Source organism: Cariama cristata, unplaced genomic scaffold (assembly GCF_000690535.1).
Source record: "Cariama cristata isolate BGI_N322 unplaced genomic scaffold, ASM69053v1 scaffold8027, whole genome shotgun sequence".
Lineage (NCBI taxonomy): Eukaryota > Metazoa > Chordata > Aves > Cariamiformes > Cariamidae > Cariama > Cariama cristata.
The window spans coordinates 135803-158663 of NW_009626037.1; the positions used below are offsets into that span (position 1 = coordinate 135803).

Sequence of the window (22861 nt, forward strand, 5' to 3'; positions counted from 1 at the left end):
ATTTTAAAAAAATCACTTCCTTGGACCTGTTGGTTCCCCTATTGCTAATGTAGCCCATATGTTACCTTCATTGCCACAAGGTCTTGCTGGTGCCTCGTGTCCAGCAGGAACCTGCAGGTCCTGTTCTGCAGAGCTGCTACCTTGCTAGTGCACCTCCAGCCCATATTGTTGTGGTGGGTCGTTCTGTTCCAGAACAGCACTTTTTGGTTTTGTCTTTCCTGAATTTTCTGAGGTCCTTGTCAGGCCACTCCAGGATTTGAGCTCTCTGAACAGCAGCTCTGCCTTCCAGCATGCACAACTGCTCCTTCCCCAAATTTAATGAAGATGCTGGCCATCCCTGTCATCTGGGCCGTTGCTGCAGATGCAAAGGGTACTGGCTTGGCATTGACACCTAAGGGTCAAACCACTCATAACCAGCCACCAGTTAGACCTCACACTTGGTGGCTACCATTCGAGCCCGGCAGTCCAGTCAGTTTTCCACCCACTTTTATTCCACCCCTCCAGTCCCTAATTTTCCTGGCGACTAAGGTTAGCTTATAGTTCTCTGGATCCTGCTGCTTTTTATTTTACAACAGGCATAGTATTTGCCTTTTTTCAGTTATTGGGGACTTCCCCTGATTGCAACAACTTTTCCAAGATGATAGAAAGCAACCTCTCAGTGGCGTTGACCAGCTCCCTCATGCAACTCATCCAGTACCATTAATTTGTATTTGCCCCATTTACTTCAACAATCCCTGATTTCATCTTGCTATACCATGAGTAGTACCTCTTCTCCCTTCTCCCCAACTTTGCTGCCAGGCAGAGACCTGAGAGTTACTTTAAACCATGGCGATTACTTTCTTCTTATTCTTTTGTTACTCGTTATAGCTAATATAGCAAATAATATAGCACTTCCACAGCATTTTTTCCCAAGCAATCTAAAAGTTTTACATGGAAAGCGGGCTGTAAAAACATCTTGACTGACTGTGCAGGGCACATTAAAGGTTTGAACCATGTATGTTCTTGATCCTGGATCAGAAAACTTTTCAGTGACAGAGCTTTAGATATTACTCAGAAAACTCATCCCTTCCTTAAGCAGCAAACACAGCATGCTTTCATTTGCAGGTGACATTTTAGGTGTAAATGTCTGAGTCTTCTGAAGAATGCTTTTGATAGCAGACCTAACTGAACGAATAAAAATCTCAGAAAATCATTTATAGAAACATCTTCCTCAAAGGAGAAAGTTCAAAATTATTTCAGTGGCAGTCTCTCCAGGACATCGTTAACATTTATAAACTTCAGAATGGGAACCCTTCTAACTGTTTGTCTTCAAAACTGATTCCACAGTTTTGGTCTACAGTGCTACTGAATTTCAGAAGAGCAGAATTTGTTGAGCACCAATTTTTTCCCCAGTCTCTTTCCAGTGACATTATATGTATTTTCATATGATAATTCCAGTCAATTCAGCCCACATTGTGGGCTGCGTAGGAATGCAAGAGAGAAGATATGGTGTTAACTGTTCCAGCTCTGACATCAGCTGCCATCATCACTGAACAATTTATGCTTCCTCAGTTTCCCTGATGATAGCAGTTACCTGAGGGGTGCTGAGGAGCTACTTTTTGTCTGTAAGGTGCAATAAAGAGGAAGGAGTCTTCAATACCTTCCTAATTAATCTGGTTTGTCTTCTGCTGGAATCATCAGACCTTGCATTTATTTAGCACAAGAGCAGCTTTACCTGATCAGATGTTGTGGATGTGTGTAAAGAAAATAGCAGCGTATGTGGAAAGAGCTTCCTACAAATGTATTTTAGGGACGCATAATCAAATCTGTCTGCCAGGACAAAGCGTGCACCTCAATATGAGCAACAGTTTATTCAAACTCTCCATCCAAAGAGCCAGAAAACCTAATTAAGAATTATTATCCATCAGGACCAGTCTGTCCACAGCTCTTGACTGCTTGCAGTGCCTGTGACAGAGTGCTGTCTCAATCACCACATAGGGCTTGGAAATCCACCAAAGAAAATGGGCACCTTTCCTGTTGCTTAACTGGCTAAACTGGATTTTAAAACAGTTCAGTTCTATTAACTATATTAAACCTGAGCAATGACCTTCTGGGACAGCAGAATTTTTGTAGTTGTTGCTGCTGTTTTTAAAGAAAACTAAAGTAAAGAAATAGCTGAAAGCAGGAATTTTCAGATTGTGGTCTCCAGACTCGCGAGGGATTGTGGGTTACTCCTGAAAGTGTACAACTTCATCTGTTGCTAAGAAGAGAGCAAATTTGTTGTCAGTGGGCTTGATTATCCATCTGTTGTCCGTTGGGAATATCCATGTGTTAAAAAATGTTTATGGATTTTAAAATTGGAAGCAGTTGAAAACCATTAATGTGGCATTGTGGAGGGGAAAGAAGTTGAGCAGCTTGATTTCTCAACAGGTAGATTCTCCATCCCTACAAGCACAGACATGAGGGTTTAGAGTGTTGGCATTTTACAGCTATCCCGAATTCCCTCAGGGGTGTGTAACATGCAGACACCTCACCGGCTGGAAGATACTGGAAGCGACTTACAAAAGTAAATTAGCGATACGAGACACGAAAACTAAAATTATCTGAGGACAGAGGTTATTGTGAAGAATTATAAAGTAAAGTGGTTTTACCTAAAGAAGGATTGTCTGGATTGCTTGCCTGCTTCCTCTGCTCCCCAAATCCAAACCCACAGCAACAACAAGCAAAGCACAGTGGAAGGTGCTGGAAGCAGGCTGAGGAACATCAGTGCTCGGTTGCCCTTCTCTGAGCAGGCAGAAGCAAAGAAACGAAAACCAAACTTAGCAGCGGTGAAGTCACACAAGTGATTTTCAAAAATTTGTATGCCTTGTTCTTCCTAACTGGGAAACTTCTAGAGGAAGGACATTTAGTGCTGTTTTACACACACACATGCATTGCAGTTCATGTGAAATATTTAGGAGCGGGCTATTTTTCTGATGTAAAGTTCTTATTTCTAGACTGCTCGTAAAATGCAACAAGGTTACTCCAGAAGTTTGATGTCTAGTTTAATGCTGCATGCAAGGTTCCCTTGGAATAGCGATCCTGAATTTCCCTCTGCCTCACAGGCCAAACTTGGCTGTAGCCATGGGTCAAGTCAAGCACCAAAGAAAGAAGATCTGTAGTCTGTTAAGGAGCCATTTTGGAAATGCATACAAACAGATGAGATTTCAAGGAACCACAGAGCTGGCAAGGAGGTCTCCAGAGAGCCTCTAAACATCCTCCATTTCAACATGGTCTTGCTAACACTAGTGTCATTTCTTTCGCATTTGTTTGTGCTGTTCTTGAAGACTTACTATAATGGGAACATTATAGACCAACCAGTCTGTCCCACTGCTATTCTTAGTGCTTAGGGAGGTTTTTCTAGTATCTAACCTAAATCTTTCCTGCTGCAATTTAAGTGCATTAGCTCTCTTTTCTTTCCATTATGAACCCAGAGACATGGTTATTTCTTTCGTCGTGCAGCAGGAGTAGCATCTGGAGATCACGGTGCTTTTGTGCCTGACATTAAAAGCATTGATCCTAGGTGTATGTTTTGGGGTTTCTTCATGGTTAGAATGCATCGCAGTAGTAGTTTCCGTACGCAGATTAACTCTTTATGTCTTCAAGAAAAGAAAGATATTGAGAAATGTTGATTTGTATAAACAAGATCTATTTTGATGAAATTAGAATAGAAAATAACAGAATGGTGAGTTCCACTAAGAATAAACATTTAGTTAAATTCAGAGCAATGATAGTAAATAATTTTTTTAGGTTTTTATTTCACATAGGCATTGGAATGGGCTGCCCAGGGACGTGGTGGAGTCACCATCCCTGGAGGTGTTTAAGAAAAGACTGGACATGGCACTTAGTGCCATGGTCTAGTTGACATGGTGGTGTTAGGGCAAAGATTGGACTCGATGATCCCAGAGGTCTCTTCCAACCAAATCGATTCTGTGATTCTGTGATATGTATTAAGTCAAGAAAATGTGCATGATGGGAGTATTTGGTTTTACTGTTTTACTTCACTTTGTGAGAAAAGTTTGGGGTGCCTTTTGTTTTCATCTGAATTGGGAAAAGAGAAAAGCAGAATTGTGTCATTTTCTACAAAACGAAAAGCCCAGCTTTTCCCAGCTCTGCCTTTTGTTGTCTGCCTCTCTTAAGGATTCCATGAAACTCCAGTTCTTTGCATTGTGTATTACTACAGCAAGATCATGTGGGTTACAAATTATTAATTTAATCAAAATAAACCAATCTTTATACTGTACAAGCTACTCTCTGGAATTTGATGCAGACATGAACCAGGCTAGTTTCAGGTTCTATCAGATTGTCCTGTCATGACTTAAGGTGGAAACCGCCAACGAAACTACCATCATCTCTGTAAAGAAAAATGAAAAGTACATGAAAGACATATATGGACAGCACAGAAAAGATGAACAGTTATACTCTATAATATTGCATTATGGATAGTGCTGTATTATAGTATAGAAAATAACGACTCACTTTTTATAATATATCCAGAGGATCAGAGCATCAACACTAACCAAAGAACAAACTTAAGACAAAAAGGCACACTTCTCTGGACAACAGATAATTGAATGGAGGAAATCAGCATGACCAGATGTTTTGGAGACCAGAATCAAACATAAATTTTAAAAGGATGGACTACTGGATGGGAGAAAGGTCCAGCAAAGGCTGTCCAACACAGTGATGAGAATGCAAGTTCCTGTTCAGAAAGTCTTTAGTCTGTTGATGGCTGGACAGGTATACTGAAGGAAGAGACCATGTTTCTCCCATTCTTTCTCACAGCATTGGCTGCTACCAGTGAGAGGGTAGCAGGCTGGCTAAACCTTTGGTTTTTTTCTCAGTTCAGCTGGTTTTATGTTCTAAGTAGTGCTAGTCTGCGTATAGTCTAAATAGTGCTAAATAATCTGGGTAATCAGGCTCACAATACTCTTTCCAGTCAGTGGCCTTTTAGATGCAGGAATGTTCTGCATGTTATTTAAAGTGTTAGATGTAAATTTTCATGCAGTCTTGCCTTTGAGGCTTTGTGTCTATATAATATAAATCCAAGGCCCTCATCCTGCAGCCAGGTGCCTGTGGCTTCCCACTGCAGCACTTGACCCGAACTGAAAGGCAGTGTAATGCAGATAGGAAGAGAAAGGGGAGAGGGAAGGTGAAGTGGCTGGGGTAGAGCGGTGTGGAGTCTAAGGCTTTCAGCTTTCCAGGCTAACTACTCTCAAATGAAAGCATCTTTTAGTTGATTTCCAGATTTAGGCCAGAGATATGCAGGAAATATTAATGATACCAGTGATTGTTATTAACTCCTTGCATATTACTTCTGTGCTTTAAAAATGCTAACCGAACCTGCAGGCAGATGAGACGTGGCAGCAGCAGCCCTTCACTTCCAAATTACAGAGACTCTGAAATAAGCTGAATGGGTCTGAAATTTTAAAAAAAAGTTAAGTGTCTTTTCATTTGTATTTCAGAGCAAAATTAAGGGCCCATGTACCTGCTACGGATGTCACCATAAGAAGTCTTTACAAAAACACTGCTGAAGGCTGGGCAGTTGTTGTTTTTCTTTCACTCAGGCTTTAACCGGTGCATCTCGCAGACTGACCCAAGCCCTTGCATTAATAGCAGCCCCTGGAGAACCAGGCAGCAGCCTTGTAGCCTGCAGTAGGCACCTACACAGCCTGTACCGGTTTCAAGCAAGCCACAGTGCATTCTTGTTTTGTTGTCTCTGCTCACAGCTTGTATGCGGAAAGCTGAAGAAATAGATGGCCACTAATAGCTAAAATCCCCAGTTTTGGCAAAGCCTAGGTTAATTCTTGGGGTGGGGTTTTTTCCCCATGCAAAAGGACTACGGAGGTTCCTAAGCTGTTTGCACAGAAGTGCCACTGCCAGCCTTGAAAATTGTTGCTAGCTCTCCAGCCACCGTTACTCTTGAGCTTGTAACCACCAGCAGCATGAAGGAGATGGAGTCTGACAGGGCAGCTCTCGCTTTCTCGCTATGCTGGGGTGTGAGAACCACAGGCTGAACGTGTCAGGGCTTCGACACTCCGCTGCAGCAGCTTGTTTTCTTGGCCTGAACAATTTTAGCCCTTCTAACTTCTAGCTAAGAAACAGATTTCATTGTGCCTCTAAAACTAATCGACAAGTTTCAGACATCTTAATCTTGCAAACATCCCAAATTACACATCTTTAATTTTAAATCCCTAAGATGGCTAAATGTGAAGCATTGAGGGAAGTTAATTAGTCTGCCTGCCTCTTCCTTCAGTTCCTCATTACTATGGGTACTTTTCTTGTCCACCAAAACCTACTGGCTAGATTTTAAGGCAGATGTTCATGTGCAGTAATGATTAAAAGCACAAGCATTGGATGCTGGTAAAGCCTCCAAGTGCTCTGCATTTATGTCTTTACTTCAGGGTGCTTGGGGGAAAGAAGGGATCCTCACACAATTAAAAGTGCCACTTGCTTACTTTCTTCTTTTCTCATGCAGCTCCTCTCTTTCGGTCAGACAAGTAACTGCCAGGAAATCTATTAATGGTAAAATGATTTTGAGACATGGTGCAGTGTTTTTGAGAACATTATCTTCGTAACTTTAAAAACTTCTTCACTCACTGTGCTCAACCTAGTGACAATTTCACTATCCCTTGGCTCAAGTAATGACTTCCAAGTTTCTAATTAGAGAGCAAGAGGGAAGGGAATGCACATGGTCCCTGGGGCCCAAGCTAAGAGAGTGCTAAGAACCACTCCTGTGATAATTTAACAGGCATGAGAGCTCCTGCCCGCTGAGCCAGCCCTCCTGCCTCTGTGGAAATGGGCACGATCACTGCTTTGCCCATGTCCTGTGTTGGTCCTCCCCAGCCAGCTATGCCTTGGCTTCACCTCCCCGAGCTGTGCGAGTTGTGGCTTGTGCTCCTCTCTCAGCCTTCCTTATGGCTTACCTGGGCAAAAACATCCCTGTTTAAGGGGTAGAGCATTCTTTCTGCAGCAAAAAAATAAGACAGTATTGAATACGTCGCCATCATGGATAGCGTTATTCCATGCCTTTTGCTGCATTTCTCCAGTCATTCTCTTTTTCTTTTTGATTTGCAGTGCATTTTAAATTCATTGAGACAGAAAAAAGTGTGATTGCTCTTGCAGCATTTTAAGAAGAGGACATTTGACTGCTCCATTCACTAAACTAGATAACTGTAAAGGCAATCCAGACCACTCATCCAATTGCAGACAAACCTTCTGCTCTTGACATGCAGCACAAGATAGAATCTAATTACTGAAGTAATTATTTTTGTCTTCTCTGCTACACCATGTTTTTCCAAACCCAGAGCCACCTTTGGAGTCACAGCTGTGGACCCTGTTGACAGCAGTGGGACGTGATGGCAGTCTGTCAGCCTGGGAACAATTTGACTGTACTTACCAGGAAGGAGTTACTTATTTAAAATCTCACTTGTCTGTTTTTTGACCCTGAAAAGAATATGTGACAGGGGAAAGTTTTCCCTTCTTCACTCAATGCGTTCTGATTTCAATGGCTGCATTTCTGAAAAAGTGGTGCTTTTTTCATCTCGTCTGAGGAATCTGATACTAGCTAAGGCTAAGGTTGGGCTACCCAGGACTAATGAGACCTGCCAGTTTTTCTTCTTCTGTATCAGTCCTTGTATGAGTGGGAAATGGAAACTTTTCAACCAGTAATCATGCAAGACTATTTTACAGCAATGGATCTTGAGAAAAATCATCCTCTTTTTCTTTTTTTACTGTCAAATGCCTGTTAGTTTTAAAGTGAGGATGTAAAAGTAAAGTAAGGATATAAAAGTAAAATAAATATTGGCCAGAGTGTAAAAACTTTTCATTCAGATACTATTTTTAGGTAAGACCTTTAATTCCAGTTTGACTGAGTAGTCATTGCAGTCCTTTGAGTTTGTAGCATGTCGTTCTATTTAGCAAGTGCACATGAACCTCCTGAAAGGTTTTAAATTACGTCTGGGTTGGTATAGGTATTGGTATAGGTATGCATTTGCTGTGTAAAAAGAGTTTTCAATTTATGTGTTTGAAAGGAATCGATGGTCATATCTATTATTTTCTGATGAAAGCTGAGTATTATGAACTTTTTGATAGACTGTAAGGTTTATCTATATTCTCAGATTTCTCTTAATGGTGAACATAGTGTAGGAAACATTTTAATTGATTTGAGAATTGTATATTAGTAGAGTAATCAAAAGGAAGGGGGGTTGATGAGGATAGAGATCTAAGTCCATCTAGCCTGGCTTTAATGCCCTGAGTGCCTGTCAAATGGGATTCTGGTTATGAAAACTTGCACTTGGGGAGCATGTCTTTCTCCTATGAAAGGCAAGCATAGCAATGCAGAGATTAAGATTTTTTTGAAGGAATGCATTGAATTCTAGCTTCCCTCTATTAAAATAACAATAATCATTTGGTAATAATCTTGCTATAGGCTGCTAACAGTCATCATCACTGGCTCTTTTTCCCCTTTGCATTAGTCTATAGGTGCTGTTTGAATATAGTACCATAAAGAGCTTTACAAGAGGGTGCTTGCACTTGATTTCTTTGAATCCAAATCGAAATGGCTTCAGTTTATACAGCTGTAAACACTGCTCTAAGTTTTAGCATGGTCACAATATATCAGAAGGATGATAGGGAGTGTTTAAGCTAATAGAGGTTTGTTTACTTTCTATTGCATAGAGTCTGGTCATTGTTATCAAATTATCTGTGTTTGTTGCATCATATGTAAAATGTTGTGCTATTTGGAGCTGCTCATGAAATTTCCATAAAAACTGCACTGAGCAACATGAGCATATGGTTTAAAATGGGGCCTTGGACATTTTTATTCCCAAGTGGTGATAACTACATATTGATCCTTGATTTGTGCAAAAATGTGATTGCGATGGAGATAGTCAGGTATCATCCGGAGGAAGATTTTCAAAAACGGCATTCGGGGCAGCTGGACATGCTGGTGCTTTGTTCTGCTTCTCTAAAGTTTCACCCAACCAGTCTTTGCTTTCCATGTTTCAAATGGGGCCTTTGCCCATATAGATTTAATTTGGATGAAATCAAAAACCCCCTCAAACTTATAAGAAAACAGCATGTTCTACAGAGTAGTACAGAGACTGCAGTAAGCCTATCTTTAAGGCAAATGCTATTTGCACTTACTGGTGGGACTGAGGCTCGGTTCTTGAAAGCAAGGAGGTTAACCTTTCAACTTAAAATTAATTGTCAGCTTCTCTTAGTGTTCTTTCTAAGCTTCTATGACTTCTGTTTTGCTCTTAATGTATTTGCATTTTGACAAGTCACTCACTGTGTTTGCACCATGGCCAAATAGCTATCCCAGCAACTGAAATTTACAGGTTGGAAGAATCGTGCTAGTTAGGAACATGGCTTTATTTACTGTGTCTCCTTCTGGGATTAGTTCTGCTGTTTGGAATAGCCAGAGCCCACATATAGTTAGTGATACACTGCAGAGTCAGAGCAGGTGTGAGGAATTTCTGTCCTTCCCCCCCTTAAAGGACAGAAATCCTTTCATTTCCCCCTTTGTTTTCCAAATGAGGCCCCATGTAATTTCATGAAACATTAAAACAGGGAAAAATTCTGAGATTGTGGACAACAGTGTTGCAGCAGGTGTCTTCACTGTACCTGAATTCTTTTTTTTTTGTTGTTCAAATATGTTGTTTCTTTGCAGCTTTGGTGATAAAAATATGCAATTTATTGCCTAAGAATATTGAATCGTTACAATTGCTTATTTTCCTTCCTGCTACTTTGTGTTGACAGCCCATGGGACAGCGTGACCTGTAGACCAGAATGGGGAGGATTACTACAGCTTTGTTTCAGAAATGACTCAAAACTCCCAGATCTGAACAGCCCTGAACCTTGCAATAAGATCAGATCTGAACTTTGTTTCAAGTACCTCTCTGTTTTTCTATTAATAATGAACTAGCTAAATGTACACTGATTTGTAGATCAAATGAAAGAGGTATTTCGTCACCAATAACTGGAGCATCTAACATTTATTAGGAAATAACTTACATTGGTTTAAAACTCAAGCATGTATTAATCAAAGTAACCACAGATATTTTGAGGGCTATTTTATTGTCATGGCCATAGTATTCTTCCAGCCTTGTCTGATGGTCCTATACTAAAATCCACCATGATTTTGGAGATTTTGATCATCTCAGGGAGGATATGATGGTAAAGAGACAGTAAAAACCATTGCTCAGCCTGTTGGTGTGGTTGTATAAATGCAGTTGCTGTTTATTTGATATAAAATATAACAGACTTGTAGTGTGCTTAGGATGTGTTTTACTTAAAGTAGGGTGACCATTTGGTTTTTTCATAACTAATTAAGCACGAGAATGGTCATTAACAGGCTTTGTTCACCATCTGGGCAGAAGAGAGCTCTGCTTATTTGGGTTCTATGAATATTGGCATTTCTAGGAGTCGGCTGCTTACTGGGGAGGGCCCTACAGGAACTTTGTGATTAAACATCCAGTTGTAATTGTATCTAGGAGGGGAGGTTAGAGCCCGAAAGGAACTTCAATGGAAACCTGCACGTTTCCTCTCAGTCATCTCCAGCATCCTCTGGGAAAGCAGACCTAAAGGCTCGCATTAAATTGGATTGCAAGTTTGGCTTAGGAAATAGCTCTGTTGGTTGTAAAATACAAGGAAGCTTCTTGAACAGTTTGAAAATGTAAATGAATGCAAACAGCTACTGCAAACAGAAATGCTGATCAAACCCCTGATACATGGGTCATTTTTACGGTTCCTGCTTCCCACATCTGACCTTCAAACCATCCAGAGGGTGCCTGTTTCCACCAAATTTCTGGGGTGGTGTGGAAGCTCTTGGCATAGGTTGGAACATGGGTCTACCCCTGGGCGTTAGCAGGAAGCTCTTTGGCTAGCAGAGGACGTTGAAGAAAGTACTTCAATACTTTAGGTTTCTAAGCAAGTTTATAACATCAGCTATGTGGTGCAGTTAAACAGAGACTATAGAGACATACAGAAGTGCATTTGGTTAGGAAAGATGGTTTACATGGGTCCCAGTCTTCACATGACCCTCGTGTGTCACATTTAAAGCTTAATGGCATTAAAATAAACCACATGCTCAAACTAACTGCTTTGCTGAGCTGAGGTGTAAACACATCAAAAAGAATTCTAAATTAGAAAAAATGCCGATTTTGCAATGACTTTCATCCCTTGTACACAATGTTTAAAAGAGAATGCAAAATGTAAAGGATTTATAAATCCAACAACCAATTTTAAAACTATCAACTTTGTTAAGTAGTCTCTGCATAATATATGTAGCCATGTACATCATTTTAAAGAAAGCACAAATGAAATAAACTATATTAAAATATACAGAATATATACATACATATATAGACATCTAATGCAGGTATATAACCATTCTACATTGAAATGCCCTAAGTAGGGAATCCCCTAAGTAGGGATCTGTGAATCACTGAATGAGGGTGGTCACAGTGCCAAGAGAAGGGCTGCAAAAACTGAAAACACAAAAGTAATGGAAGAGTCCATGTAGCTTTTGAAGAAAGAAGGCATGCCTCACCAATCTAGCAGAGCTTTTTCAGAGGAGTTTATAACCATTTTTGTAGCTGGATCTGGTCAGCAAAGTACAGTTGCATCTTCAAAAGCTCCTGGATCAAAGACCTTTAGAGAAATAAACTACTGTGAGATAAGAGGTATTTTCCTCTTGCACAGTAATACCTGAATCAAAGAAGGTTGAAATAAATTGTCAGTATTCATAATGGAGAAAGGCTTTATTATGCTGCTCAGCCACCTTCTTTTTGGCACTTTAGATGTTCACAAAACTCCATGTTATCTGCAAAGGGAGTGAATAGTAAGAATAGCAAGTTGGCAAAGTTTGCTGATGACTACTTCAAATATTTCATATCAAAACTGACGCTGATTGTGAAAAAGTGACAGTAATCTTACAGTAGAAAATGCCTAAGCAATACAACAGCCAGCAACATTTTTGCATCAATAGATGCAGAGTAATGTAGTATAGGTGCTATGCATACACAACAACAGGATCCACGTGAGTTATTTTCAAGAAGAATGATGTGGGAATCACTGTGGATAATTGTCTAAAATTTCCAACTTAATACCCAAGGATGGTAAAAAACACAGTGTTTTGTTCAGTTGGGGAAGGAAGAGAGAAGAAACAGAAAGCATCCATAGGTAATGTGTTGTGGTATGCGGCAGTCACATCACAAGTCCATTCACATGCTGAAGTTTGCAGGCAGTATTGGGCTTCTCATCTCAGGAACGGTGAAACACCTTTAGAAAAGGGAGACAAAGTGTTGCCATCAGCCCGCATCCTTAGAGGTATTAAATAGTTTCTGTATGAGGAGGACTCTTGGCAGCTTGGGAAAAAACTACTCAGTTAGGGTGTGATAAAAGTGTATTAAGCCATTAACGGTATGAAGAAAGTGAATGAAGAAAGGCAGAGTGCTACTACACAGCTCTTGAAGTGAGAACTGTAGCGTGCTCACATGAAATGCTCAGGCACACCGTGCATTGCCACAGGGAGCTGTGGTGGGCAGACGTCTAAATAGGTTCGAAAATGGGATTAGCGAGCCTCTGGAGACCTCTCCATCCCAGGTGACCAACTTGCAAGTGTGCGGTCATGTTTAGGCAGCACCAGCTAGGAAGACTCATTCTTTTATTCTTATTTTCTTTTTTTTAAAAAAAAGGAGAGCCTTGCTGATTTAAGATAGAGGGTGGATGAGTGGAGGGAGAGCTGCCAGTGCCTTTTACTGTTGAAGCTTTATCTGTTTGGTTTTTGGTTTTTGGTTTTTTTTCCTAGTCAAGGGCTGTTTAGGATATTATTTTAGAGTCTAGTCAACCTGTGCTCTATGGAGTAGAACTGCTTCCTTCCCTGAGACCTCATTTCACAGGATTTCATGCGAGTTTAGATTGAATCCCCAGCTGTCACCAGTCCTCTGCTGCAATGAGTGAAAGGTTAATGTGTTGCAAAATAACTGTGATAATCCTGAGCTGTAATTTAGTCTGTTTAGTGTATCCAGAGGATTAATTCTCAAATGCATTAAGCAAAATAAGAAATAATGCATACTTCATATTGTCTCCCTTACACTGTAGTCTCATTTAATTAGCCACTGAAACAAACAACTGAGAGCTTTCCCTCTGCCTTGTTGTTTGAATCATGAATTTTAAAGACTTTTGAGAGAATGACTCAGGAGGTGAAACAGCAGGGCTTCTGATGTTATTTATAAGCTCTGTACTGGAAACTATTTCAGTGTCTGTAGCCATGAAACTCAAGCAACTTAGCCTGTAATTTCATCATTTGAAACTAAATGACAGGAGAGCTAATGCTGTCAGCGCCCCACTAAACAGCATTAACATTCTGCATTGCCTCTGCTTACTTGAAAAATTGATAATGAAATAATTGGAATTAAAGTCAGCTATCAACTACAGGTTATCCCATGAAGGAAGAGGTTAATATGTGCACCACAATACATGCAATACATGTCCGCAATAATTGAGTTTTCATTACAGTAATAGTTCTGAAGACTGCAGTCAAGTGAGGGCAGCTCACAAAACATCTGTGCAACACCTAGCACGAGCAGCCAAGTGCTCCATGGGGCTTGCAGCAACAGGGGTGTTGTGGCACAGGGTAAGCCTTCCAGCCAACCCATCCCAAACAGAACTACCATTGCAGCAGATTTACTCCATGACCACTTAAGATTTGAGACTTTGCTGGGTTTTAGAAAGACACACCAAAAACAAAACAAAACAAAACAAAACTAAAAAACTATGTTTGTTCCTGTTCATATCTTTTACCTGTTTTTTCTTTGGTAACTCTTTGGCACATATCCTTTGAAGGAAAATTCATGTGTCTCACCACCTCTGCCCTGCAGTTTTGACCTTTCAAAATGTCTGGGGCAGCAATGCTCCAGCTATGAGAAGTGAGAGGCTATTGATTCTGTTAGTGTATGGACGTATGTGTACCCTCATCCTGCCATTTCATAGGGTGTGTAGGAGCACAAAGCTGATTTAGCGCTCTGGTGTGAGGAGCAGAATGCTCTTATCTTCAGTATTTATGCTTTCCTGTGCAGTTTTTGACTGCATAGAAAATTGTGATGTGTCCCTTTTTGCGTCTTTTTTTTCCTAGTACTCTAGTACTCATTGTAAAGGAAAAGGACATATATATTTCATCAGGTCTTGCTTTATTTCCAAGGCACTGTAGTTTTTTGGTACATTTCTGAATAGTGTCATTGGCACTAAAAAGGTCCGAGATTGGAATAAACTCGATAATGAAGTAAAGGAGTTTTTCTTGTTTCTTAAGGAAAAAGCAGGAAACAAAAGCAATCTTTAATAGATGGGGAAAAAAAAGGAATCTGTCTTTTGTAGCCAGGAAAATCACTGCAGAAATAAAAAAAAAAGGTTTCAGATCTGGTGTTTGTGTTGACATCTTACTACAAGCAGTACCTTTGATAGTATGCAGATTTGTCTTGACAGGGAGGTGGAGCTTGAACACATAGGTACTTGGAAGATGCAAGAGATACACACACTACACACGTTATCTTGCAAAGCCTTTCTTTTAGCTTCGTAAACTTTTGAAAACATTAAGCAAAACATCCCTTGTTAGGGCATTTCCAACTTTGCTCTTAGGAGGTAGTACAGCTTGTTCAACAGGGCACTGGCCTAGGCTCAGATGTCTGGCGTCTATTCCTTTCTCAGCTGTTGTGAGAAAATGACTGTGCCATCTCATCTCTGCATTCCTCTCGCATCCTGCAGTCCCTCTTGTCTGTTCAGAGTGTATGTTCTTCTGAGCTGGAGTCTTTTCTATTTGGAGAGGTATAGATATTGTGTAAAATAGTGGACTGGCAATTCTGTCAGCTCCTCTAGGAGCTACTGTAAAATGAAACCTAAAAAAGTTATGCATTGTTGTAACTCATTAGCATACTAACTTCCCTATATATGGCAACGTACATGTAGAGGTCAGTATCCCAAAGATCTAAGTGTAATATTGAAGACCCAGCACACCCAAGAGAGGTTATACAAACAGCGGGGAATTTCTCATCATATTTGAAAGTTTCACGAAACAGTCGTGTTGTGAAGTTTACTTGAAAGCAAAGACAACTGGGAAGCCATTGATAGGGCTGTGCAGCAAACGTGTTGACTTCAAGACTCACATATGGCTTCTTTTGGCATTAAATGCTATTTGGCATATAATAAAGAAAAGAAAGTAAATGTAAGGAGGAATGTGACACAAAATGTTTTACACTGAAAAAAAATACTCTGGAGTTACTATATGCTTTCCCCCTTGAAGATATCTGTGTTTTATGGAAAATGTCTTTGTAATCATTCTGGTAATCAATAACTAATTTTCCAGTCATTGTTTGCACAAATGACAATAATTTTAATGCTTAAATATCTGGCAATAGAGTTTAATTCTAATGATGACTTATCACAGAAATGCATATGAAGGCAGGAGTGCCTGACAGTGATTGACAGGAAGCGGTGGTCATCATTGACAAGCTCATCATTCATTTTGTGGTTTGTTCATCCTTTTACCTCAGTAGCACCATCGCATCTTCTTAAGTTGGCAAGAAAAAAAAGTGGCAGACAGTTTATTAATGTGTGAAGAATTGGTGTTTAACGTGGACATGTTATAGGGCAGGTAAATATTCTGGTCATCAGCTAATTAATATTCACATTGTGCATTTCATGCTGAGAGCAGAAGCTAGAAGAGATGGGCTGTTTTTCAGAATTCCTCAATGTATGTCTGTGTGGATTTTCATCAAGATACTCTTACACAGCTGATTACTGAAAATACATTGTCAGTATCAATTACCAAAGCAGCTGCTTTACCCTGCCTTATGCAGTGCATCAAACCGTTCATGAAATAGCTGGTCTTGCAGAGACTCATGAAATGAGTTCAAGACATGAATGAGCTTGAGTTGAAGAATTTGTTTATGGTATGTCAGTTATCAGAGATGTCTGAATGAGTCAAGGAAATGGCACCATGGGTTAGAGTCCCACAGAATGGTTGAGGTTGGCAGGCACCTCCTGAGCTCAACTAGTCTGACCCTCCTGTTCAAGCAGGGTCAGCTGCAGCAGGTTGCCCAGGACCCAGTCCAGTCAGATTTTAAATATCTACAAGGATGGAGACTCCACAGCCTCTCCGGGCAACCTGTCCCAGTGTTTGACCACACTCTCAGTAAAAAACTGTTTTCTCATGTTCAGATGGGATTTTGTGTGTTTTGATTTGTGGTGATTGTCTCTTTCCTGTCAGTGGGCACTACAGAGGAGAGCCTGGCTCCCTCTTCTTCATTCCCTCCCATCTGGTATTTATACAGATCTCTTCTCCAGGCTGAACAGCCCCAGATCTCTCAGCCTTTCTTCATATGAAAGACGCTCCAGTCCCTTAATCACCTTAGTGGCCCTGCGCTGGACTCTAGTAATGAGCTCCAGATGGGTAGATGGAGAGATGCCATTTCTGGAGAAGGTGCCCATGGTGCAGTGGCAGAGGAGGTGGCGTTTCTTCCTCCTGCTCCATGAGGCAGCCACCATCTGGGGCTGGGAAACAAGGTCTTGATGGCATGTTCATGGCAGTACCTTGGGCAAGTGACAAACAGGGCAAATGGGAGGGGATCACAGGGTTGGCAACACTGGCAGCAAAAGGTTGACAGACAACAGTTGTTATGTTTGGTTGTTGCTTCTGGTAATTCACATTAATAAAACAAAAAGCAATGGACTGCTTTGGTGCAGTTTTATACCGCTGCCTTACTTTTCTCACAACTGCAAGACAGTGAATCAATTCATGAAGAGACACTTGTGCTGAGTGACAAAGCTTGGAAGATGACAAGTCTTAAAAGACGGTGCGGCACTTGGGGAAGGGAGAAGGGATAAATAGTGTTTATATTTGAGAGGCTGGTTGAACTGTGTGTAGCAGACCTGCAATACCTAGGATCAATATGTTTCCTAGGAGCTGGATTTGATCACAGGACACCTGCCTGCTGTGCTAAGGGTACCCTTCTGATGAATGATTTTGTCAGCTCAGATGACACCAGTATCACCCCAAACTGCCCAGCGCAATTTGCGTTTTCAACAGGCATTTGATCACACAAGAGCATATGCTGGTTGTGCATGTTTTTAAAATTATCACATTTATGGAGTAAGCTGATCTGTTTGGCAAGTGCTGCCCTGCTCTTTAACCTGAGGACAAAATCGGTTTCATCTGCAGCCTGCTCAGCGTGCAGACTCACTAATAGGTCAAGTATAAGGAAATAAGCTCAGAAGGAGTTGAAAGCAGGAAAACAAAACAAAATAAAACCCCACAACCTCTACAACAAAGAAACTAGAAAGCTCAACCTGAGAAGTTAGAGGCATTACTGAATGATTGTCTCTGACCCTACTAATGCAGCTATTTCCCACAAAGGCCAAGTAAGGTGGTGCCTTGCTGTGACAAGGAGAACCGTGCTTTGAGTTCCCAAAACACACACGTCGTGCTACCAAGTAACAGACTGCTTGGCCCCAGCAGCTGCTCCAAATGTGAGATATATCTTCTCTGGACCCCCCACCAGACCCATGTCAATGGGTCCCACCAGGCACCTGGGGCATCACAAGTGGCTTGGGATAGCTGCCATTAGGTAACTGAACTGCTCCGCTGTACTGAAGAGGGTTTGACATTACAATGACTCTTTGTAATGGAACTATGCATTATCTATATATTATCTTATTGAAAGTGTAAATGACTAATTATTTTCAGGTTTTAATTGCCAGTAGTTTTGGTGCATTCAAATAATAAGTACAGCATTTTTGGCAGCGGTTTTTAACATTCCCTGTTTTCATACCACAGCACCTACTACATCCAACTAGAAGCTGTTTCTCACTGATTTCCTTATTGACCAGTGGTGTTCCTCACACCATTCACATCACTGTAAATGTGAACAGACTGAAAAAGGACAATTAAGGAGGGTTGTTTGGCAAACGTCCCCTTTTTCTTTATGGGTGTTCTTGCTCTGCAAACACAGGAAAGCAGCAAAGTGCATAAAACGTGACAGTGGAGCACCCAGCCCGTCGCTTGTTTCTGTGTTCAAATATTGGTTCCACCTAGAAATCAGAATTAAATATGCAAGACATACCTACATAACACCTCCCATCTGAGGATTTTTAAGTGCTTAGTTAGACCTTTCACACTATTGTAAGGCTGTACCCTATCCCCTTTCTACATGGCTAGCATGGAGATGGGTGAATAATTTATAGGGCTATGAGACATGGCTACTCATCTGTTTTACTTGACTGCTAGCTTACGTAGCTGGCAAAAATAAACCTCCATTTGTTACTGGCTGTTGTTCCTGGGGGAAATGTTACTTAATAACAACCAAAAATCTCCTTAGATCAATTTTAGGTGAAAGAGCAAAATGGTTAACAGCTGGAGTTTTAAAACTTGTATCTGGGTGAATTTTTTCAGTTTCTTTCAAGCTTCTGGAAGTGGCATGTTCGGCTTTCAGGCAGATTTTGTTTGAGGAGGGTTAATAATTCAGTGGCTATCGATGATACAGTACAGTCAGCCAGCTGATGTGCTTTGAAACTTCACTGTTTGAAGTGTTACACAGAATTCTTCTCTCCCCGCCCCTGCCTTCTGTAGGATGGCTGCTTGCGCTCACAGCATTGCTTCTTCTGTTAGTTTTATAGAAAAGGGGCTGCAGGATCCCATGGACTTTATTTAGGTAACCCAACGTGACTGCAGTCCACAGACCCCCGCAGAACTTGCCTCTTCACAGTCATCTGCAGGGTTTGATCTTGGGCGCATTTACTGGCGAAAGGGCACTATTCAGTGTCTTGCCGCAGCCTGGCAACCTCTGGAAGTCATAAATATCTCCGGGCAGCTAACATCAACATGGAGGAGTCTCAACTTTGGAGCAGGAGACATGAAACTTGCTTGCAGTCATATCTGTGCCCCAGAGTGTTTCATATCTAGAGGCTTGCGTGGGGCCCTCGGCTGAAAACTGTTCTTGTGCTCAAAGCCAAGAACATGGGATTTTTCACTTTTGTTTCTAATTATGCAGGATAAAACTGCTTTCTTAGGGTCTTTTCCTTACTCTCACAAGATGTTCACAGGCCACTGACTTCAATGCTAGCCCAAGACATGACAGACAGCACTGCCAGTTTAGGAACCCTTCCGTATTCTCTCTACTCATACAGTCTAATGTTTCTTGTGCAGTAATTGCTTGATGCTAAAGTCAGATCCTTTTCTGATTTTTAAAATCAGTTTAGAGAAACAAATCTGTTTCAGCATTTCAGGGAGTTAAACATTACAAAGCAAAGGGTGTTTACCCTTGTTGCATTCACAGAGATAAAACACTACTCTGTAAATCTGTAGTTACTGTGATTAGTGACATGTCTACAACAAATTCCAGGCAACTAGTTTTTGTCCCGAGCCTTACAAAAGTGTTCAAAAATTGTAATGGGTTTGCCTCAGTGGCTTAACTTGTAATATGTCTGTAATACAGAAGTCCATCAGTTAAAGAATATATCATTGTATATATTTAAAAGAATTCAGAATCAAATTTTAGAAGTGAATATGAGTTGATAAAAATTCAATGCTAAAATTATTGGAGCATAATTCATCACCTATAACCTAACTACCCAGTGACTTCTGTGGGATTGCATTGCATCAAGTCTGTAGCAAACAAGTCTCTTAAGAACAAGGAGAGCCTCTTAAAGCAAAATCGATCACAATACCATATAACCATATGCTACAGCATTTGGTCTTTCTGGGTATCATCTCTCTTATGAAGGGATCTTGGTCTTGGATGGAATTATAAAATGCATTACCTTTCTATTCCTTCTCTCTAAAAGAGCAGTGAAACAAGCAGTCCAAGTCAGTCCCCATTACTGCAACAGAAACATGCCTGTTAACCACAGTGAGGGCTGGACTCTGTCCTGAATGACTATACGAGTGATCAAAAGATAGGTATTATAGGAATGCACAATTATACTATGAGAAATTTTGCTTTCATTCTCTTCAAAGGCTTCGGGCATCTCAGGGAACCCAAGAAAAACCATAACAGTAAGTCTTATGAGAACACATGAGTTTATCAAAGCCCTCATCATCTGCTTCTGATTTCCACTGCGTGTAAATAAATACATGAATAATTTATTTACTTCATCTTTATAATCAAACAATCCTGTTTTTCTTCTGTCTTGCTTGGCATGGTAGGAGTAGCCTCAGTCTATGTTTCTGCCTGGGGCCTATAGCTCTTACCTGTGAATTCACATCAGAGCTTGTTCTCTGGGTTTGATGACCAAGCGAGGAGGGGGTCCTGTTGTGGTAGGTGGGTCCTGCCCTGGGAGCTGTGCACCTCCAAGCCCTGAGCAGCAGGCGGGCCGAGGGAATCAACGCAAAGGAATTGCAAGCAGTGAATCAGCTTGGTGGGGGAAAATATCACCTTTACTTATTTTCAAAATTTGGGGTGGAATTCTGTTAATGATGGAAGGGTTGTTGAGATTAAAACAAAGCAGATGGAGGCTGATAAAACTCGAGAAGAGGAGGCAGAGGTAATGAACTGGGAGAGCAGAAACTGCCAAGAGCACCAGGGGTCAGAGAGGGTCGGTGGGGCTTTGCGTGATACCTCGCTGGCATTGTTTGTGCTCCCTGAGCCCACCTGGCTTGGGCAAGAGTAGTCCTTCCCCTGCCCCTGTGCTCCCAGAGGGAGTCAATTGTTCCTGAATGAGAACAAGCGTGGTTTCACCCAACTTGCTTCTGCCTCAGCTGATAAGGACTCCTGACTCCGAGGGTAATGTAGTCCTGGGCTATCTGAGTTACCTCAGGTTATCTGGAAAACTGCTCTGAAACAGCACGTCCTTGTGATGAACAGAGCTCAAAAGCAGAAGCAAGTTCCAAAGCGTTCCCCAACATAAATAACAGCAAGGAGAGGATCCGTAACTCAGTCATAAATCATTGCCGGAGCAGTGGGATGAAGGACAGAGGAAGCACCACCACATGTGGGGTTAGTGTAGGGATTTTCCTGCTTGGACTTTGATGGTCTTAGAGGAAAATGGATGTATACTGCTGCTGAGGAAACGAGTCTCCCAGGGGAAGGTTGGCTTTTTCCTGGTGTGAATTATTGCTGCCTCATGCTCACTCAAGTCAATTAACCTAAAACCTACAAACTGCACACGCCACGGCTCTGTGCAGTTATTATGTGGAACTTAATACAGTTGCATGTGGATTTAATCATAAACAGCCCAGGAATGGACTCAAGTTTATATTCCTCTCTAAATATTTGTATTCCTATAATGGAATATTGCCCATTTTTCTCTGTAGGTGCGAGCTTGCATGATGACCTCAGTAAATACTTCTGGTTTCATCATTCTCAAGGGGACACAATGACAGTTCAGGATCCAAACCAGATGAATCTCTGTGCTGCTGTTTGGACTGTTGTCTCCTATGTAATTGCTGACATGGAGGAGATGTTGCCAAGGTAATAAAACAGCGAGAAAGAAGATTTCTGTTCTTCAGTAAAGATTGTGAGTCCACTAATGCATGTGGTCTACAGCTGTGGGAAGTTCTGTTTTTCACCCTGATTTTGTGCATTATGATGTCCATTTTCCTCAAAGCACATGCTCTTTTACACATTCTTGTTTCTTTTTACTGTTTTGATATCTTCCATTTGTGATTTTCACTTAAAATTTGTTCTTTTAAGTAAAGTACTTTTTAAATTTCTGATGAAGTTATGATACCTCTTTGATTATGACATAATAACTATATGTACGCAAAGTGATCCTGTGCAGGAGGAAAAATATACCAAATAAATATGTGGCATCAGAATAATTAATGTACTGACTTTATGTACACATTTATGGGATTGTTTTCTATCTTTCACTCTATGCCTTAGAATGATGTGCTATTAATAAAACAGTCCTTTCTTTTTACTCTCTTAAGATAATACTGTAGTTTCTATAAAATTTTCAGGTTATAGGACAAAGTAATCTTGGCTATTTTAACAATAATATATGGTAAAATGGTCAAATAATGGTCAAAATGCTAAAATAATAGGGGTTTTCATAGTTTGTTCAGCTTCCGCTGTTAAATCTCACTAAAGGTTGCTTCATGCTAGAGTCGGGTAAACCAGGACACAGAGGATAGGAAGCCAACCACAGGACTCCCAGATCTCCTGTGTTTCTTTGGGCACCTCCCCATGGAAAGCTGTGCGTGTCCTTTTCTTTCTGATGGAAGACTCACCATAGTGACATGCAGAGAATTTTGTATGGCAGTTTTTCTCTGAAATGCCGTGATGTTTCAGAAATGACATCACAGCTGTGATTTGTGACCTTCACTACCTGCCAGCTGATATCCAAATGAAGTGTAAGAGCACATTTTGATTCAGGCTCCTGAAGCTATTCCCAGCTGCCTCTTCTTGCGGGGATGCTCACCCCTGCTGGAAGCAGGGCGAGAGGATGCTGGTACATATGCACTTTTATGGAGGAATTAATGTGGGAATTTGATTCCTGTATACTATGTTGGGTTTTGGTTTTGGGTTTTTTTTCCTGCTCAAGATTATAAATATTCAGATGAGTTTCAGGGGTATCTGTAGAGAAGATATAACTGGTGTTGGAGAATATTTTAAGGCACATAATTTCTGCTCATTTCTTTGTGATGTGATCCTTGTTTGTGCTTTTAAGTTTTACAACAAGCAAACTTACTGATGTGAATAACTGCTGCAATATAATCAATACCAAACAACTAACATAACAAACAACATAGAGTATTAAACTAAATGGCAGGCAGTCCCTGGTGCTGTTAATCAGTTCTGTAGTTGAGCAATAGCTAAGTGATGAGCCATTCATTTTTATAGAATTA

The 22861-nt window shown here is 40.8% G+C and overlaps 1 protein-coding gene across 1 annotated transcript in view; it reads left to right on the forward strand.

Annotated features, from left to right (window-relative positions):
• Nucleotides 1-21829, forward strand: part of CPQ (carboxypeptidase Q) — a 134518-nt gene extending 112689 nt beyond the window's left edge. The window contains exon 7 of the mRNA XM_009703855.1: nucleotides 21326-21829. Within this exon, the coding sequence (XP_009702157.1) occupies nucleotides 21326-21486 (161 nt within the window). The 3' untranslated portion in view covers nucleotides 21487-21829. The remainder of the gene's footprint in view (nucleotides 1-21325) is intronic.
• Nucleotides 21830-22861: the final 1032 nt, after the last annotated feature.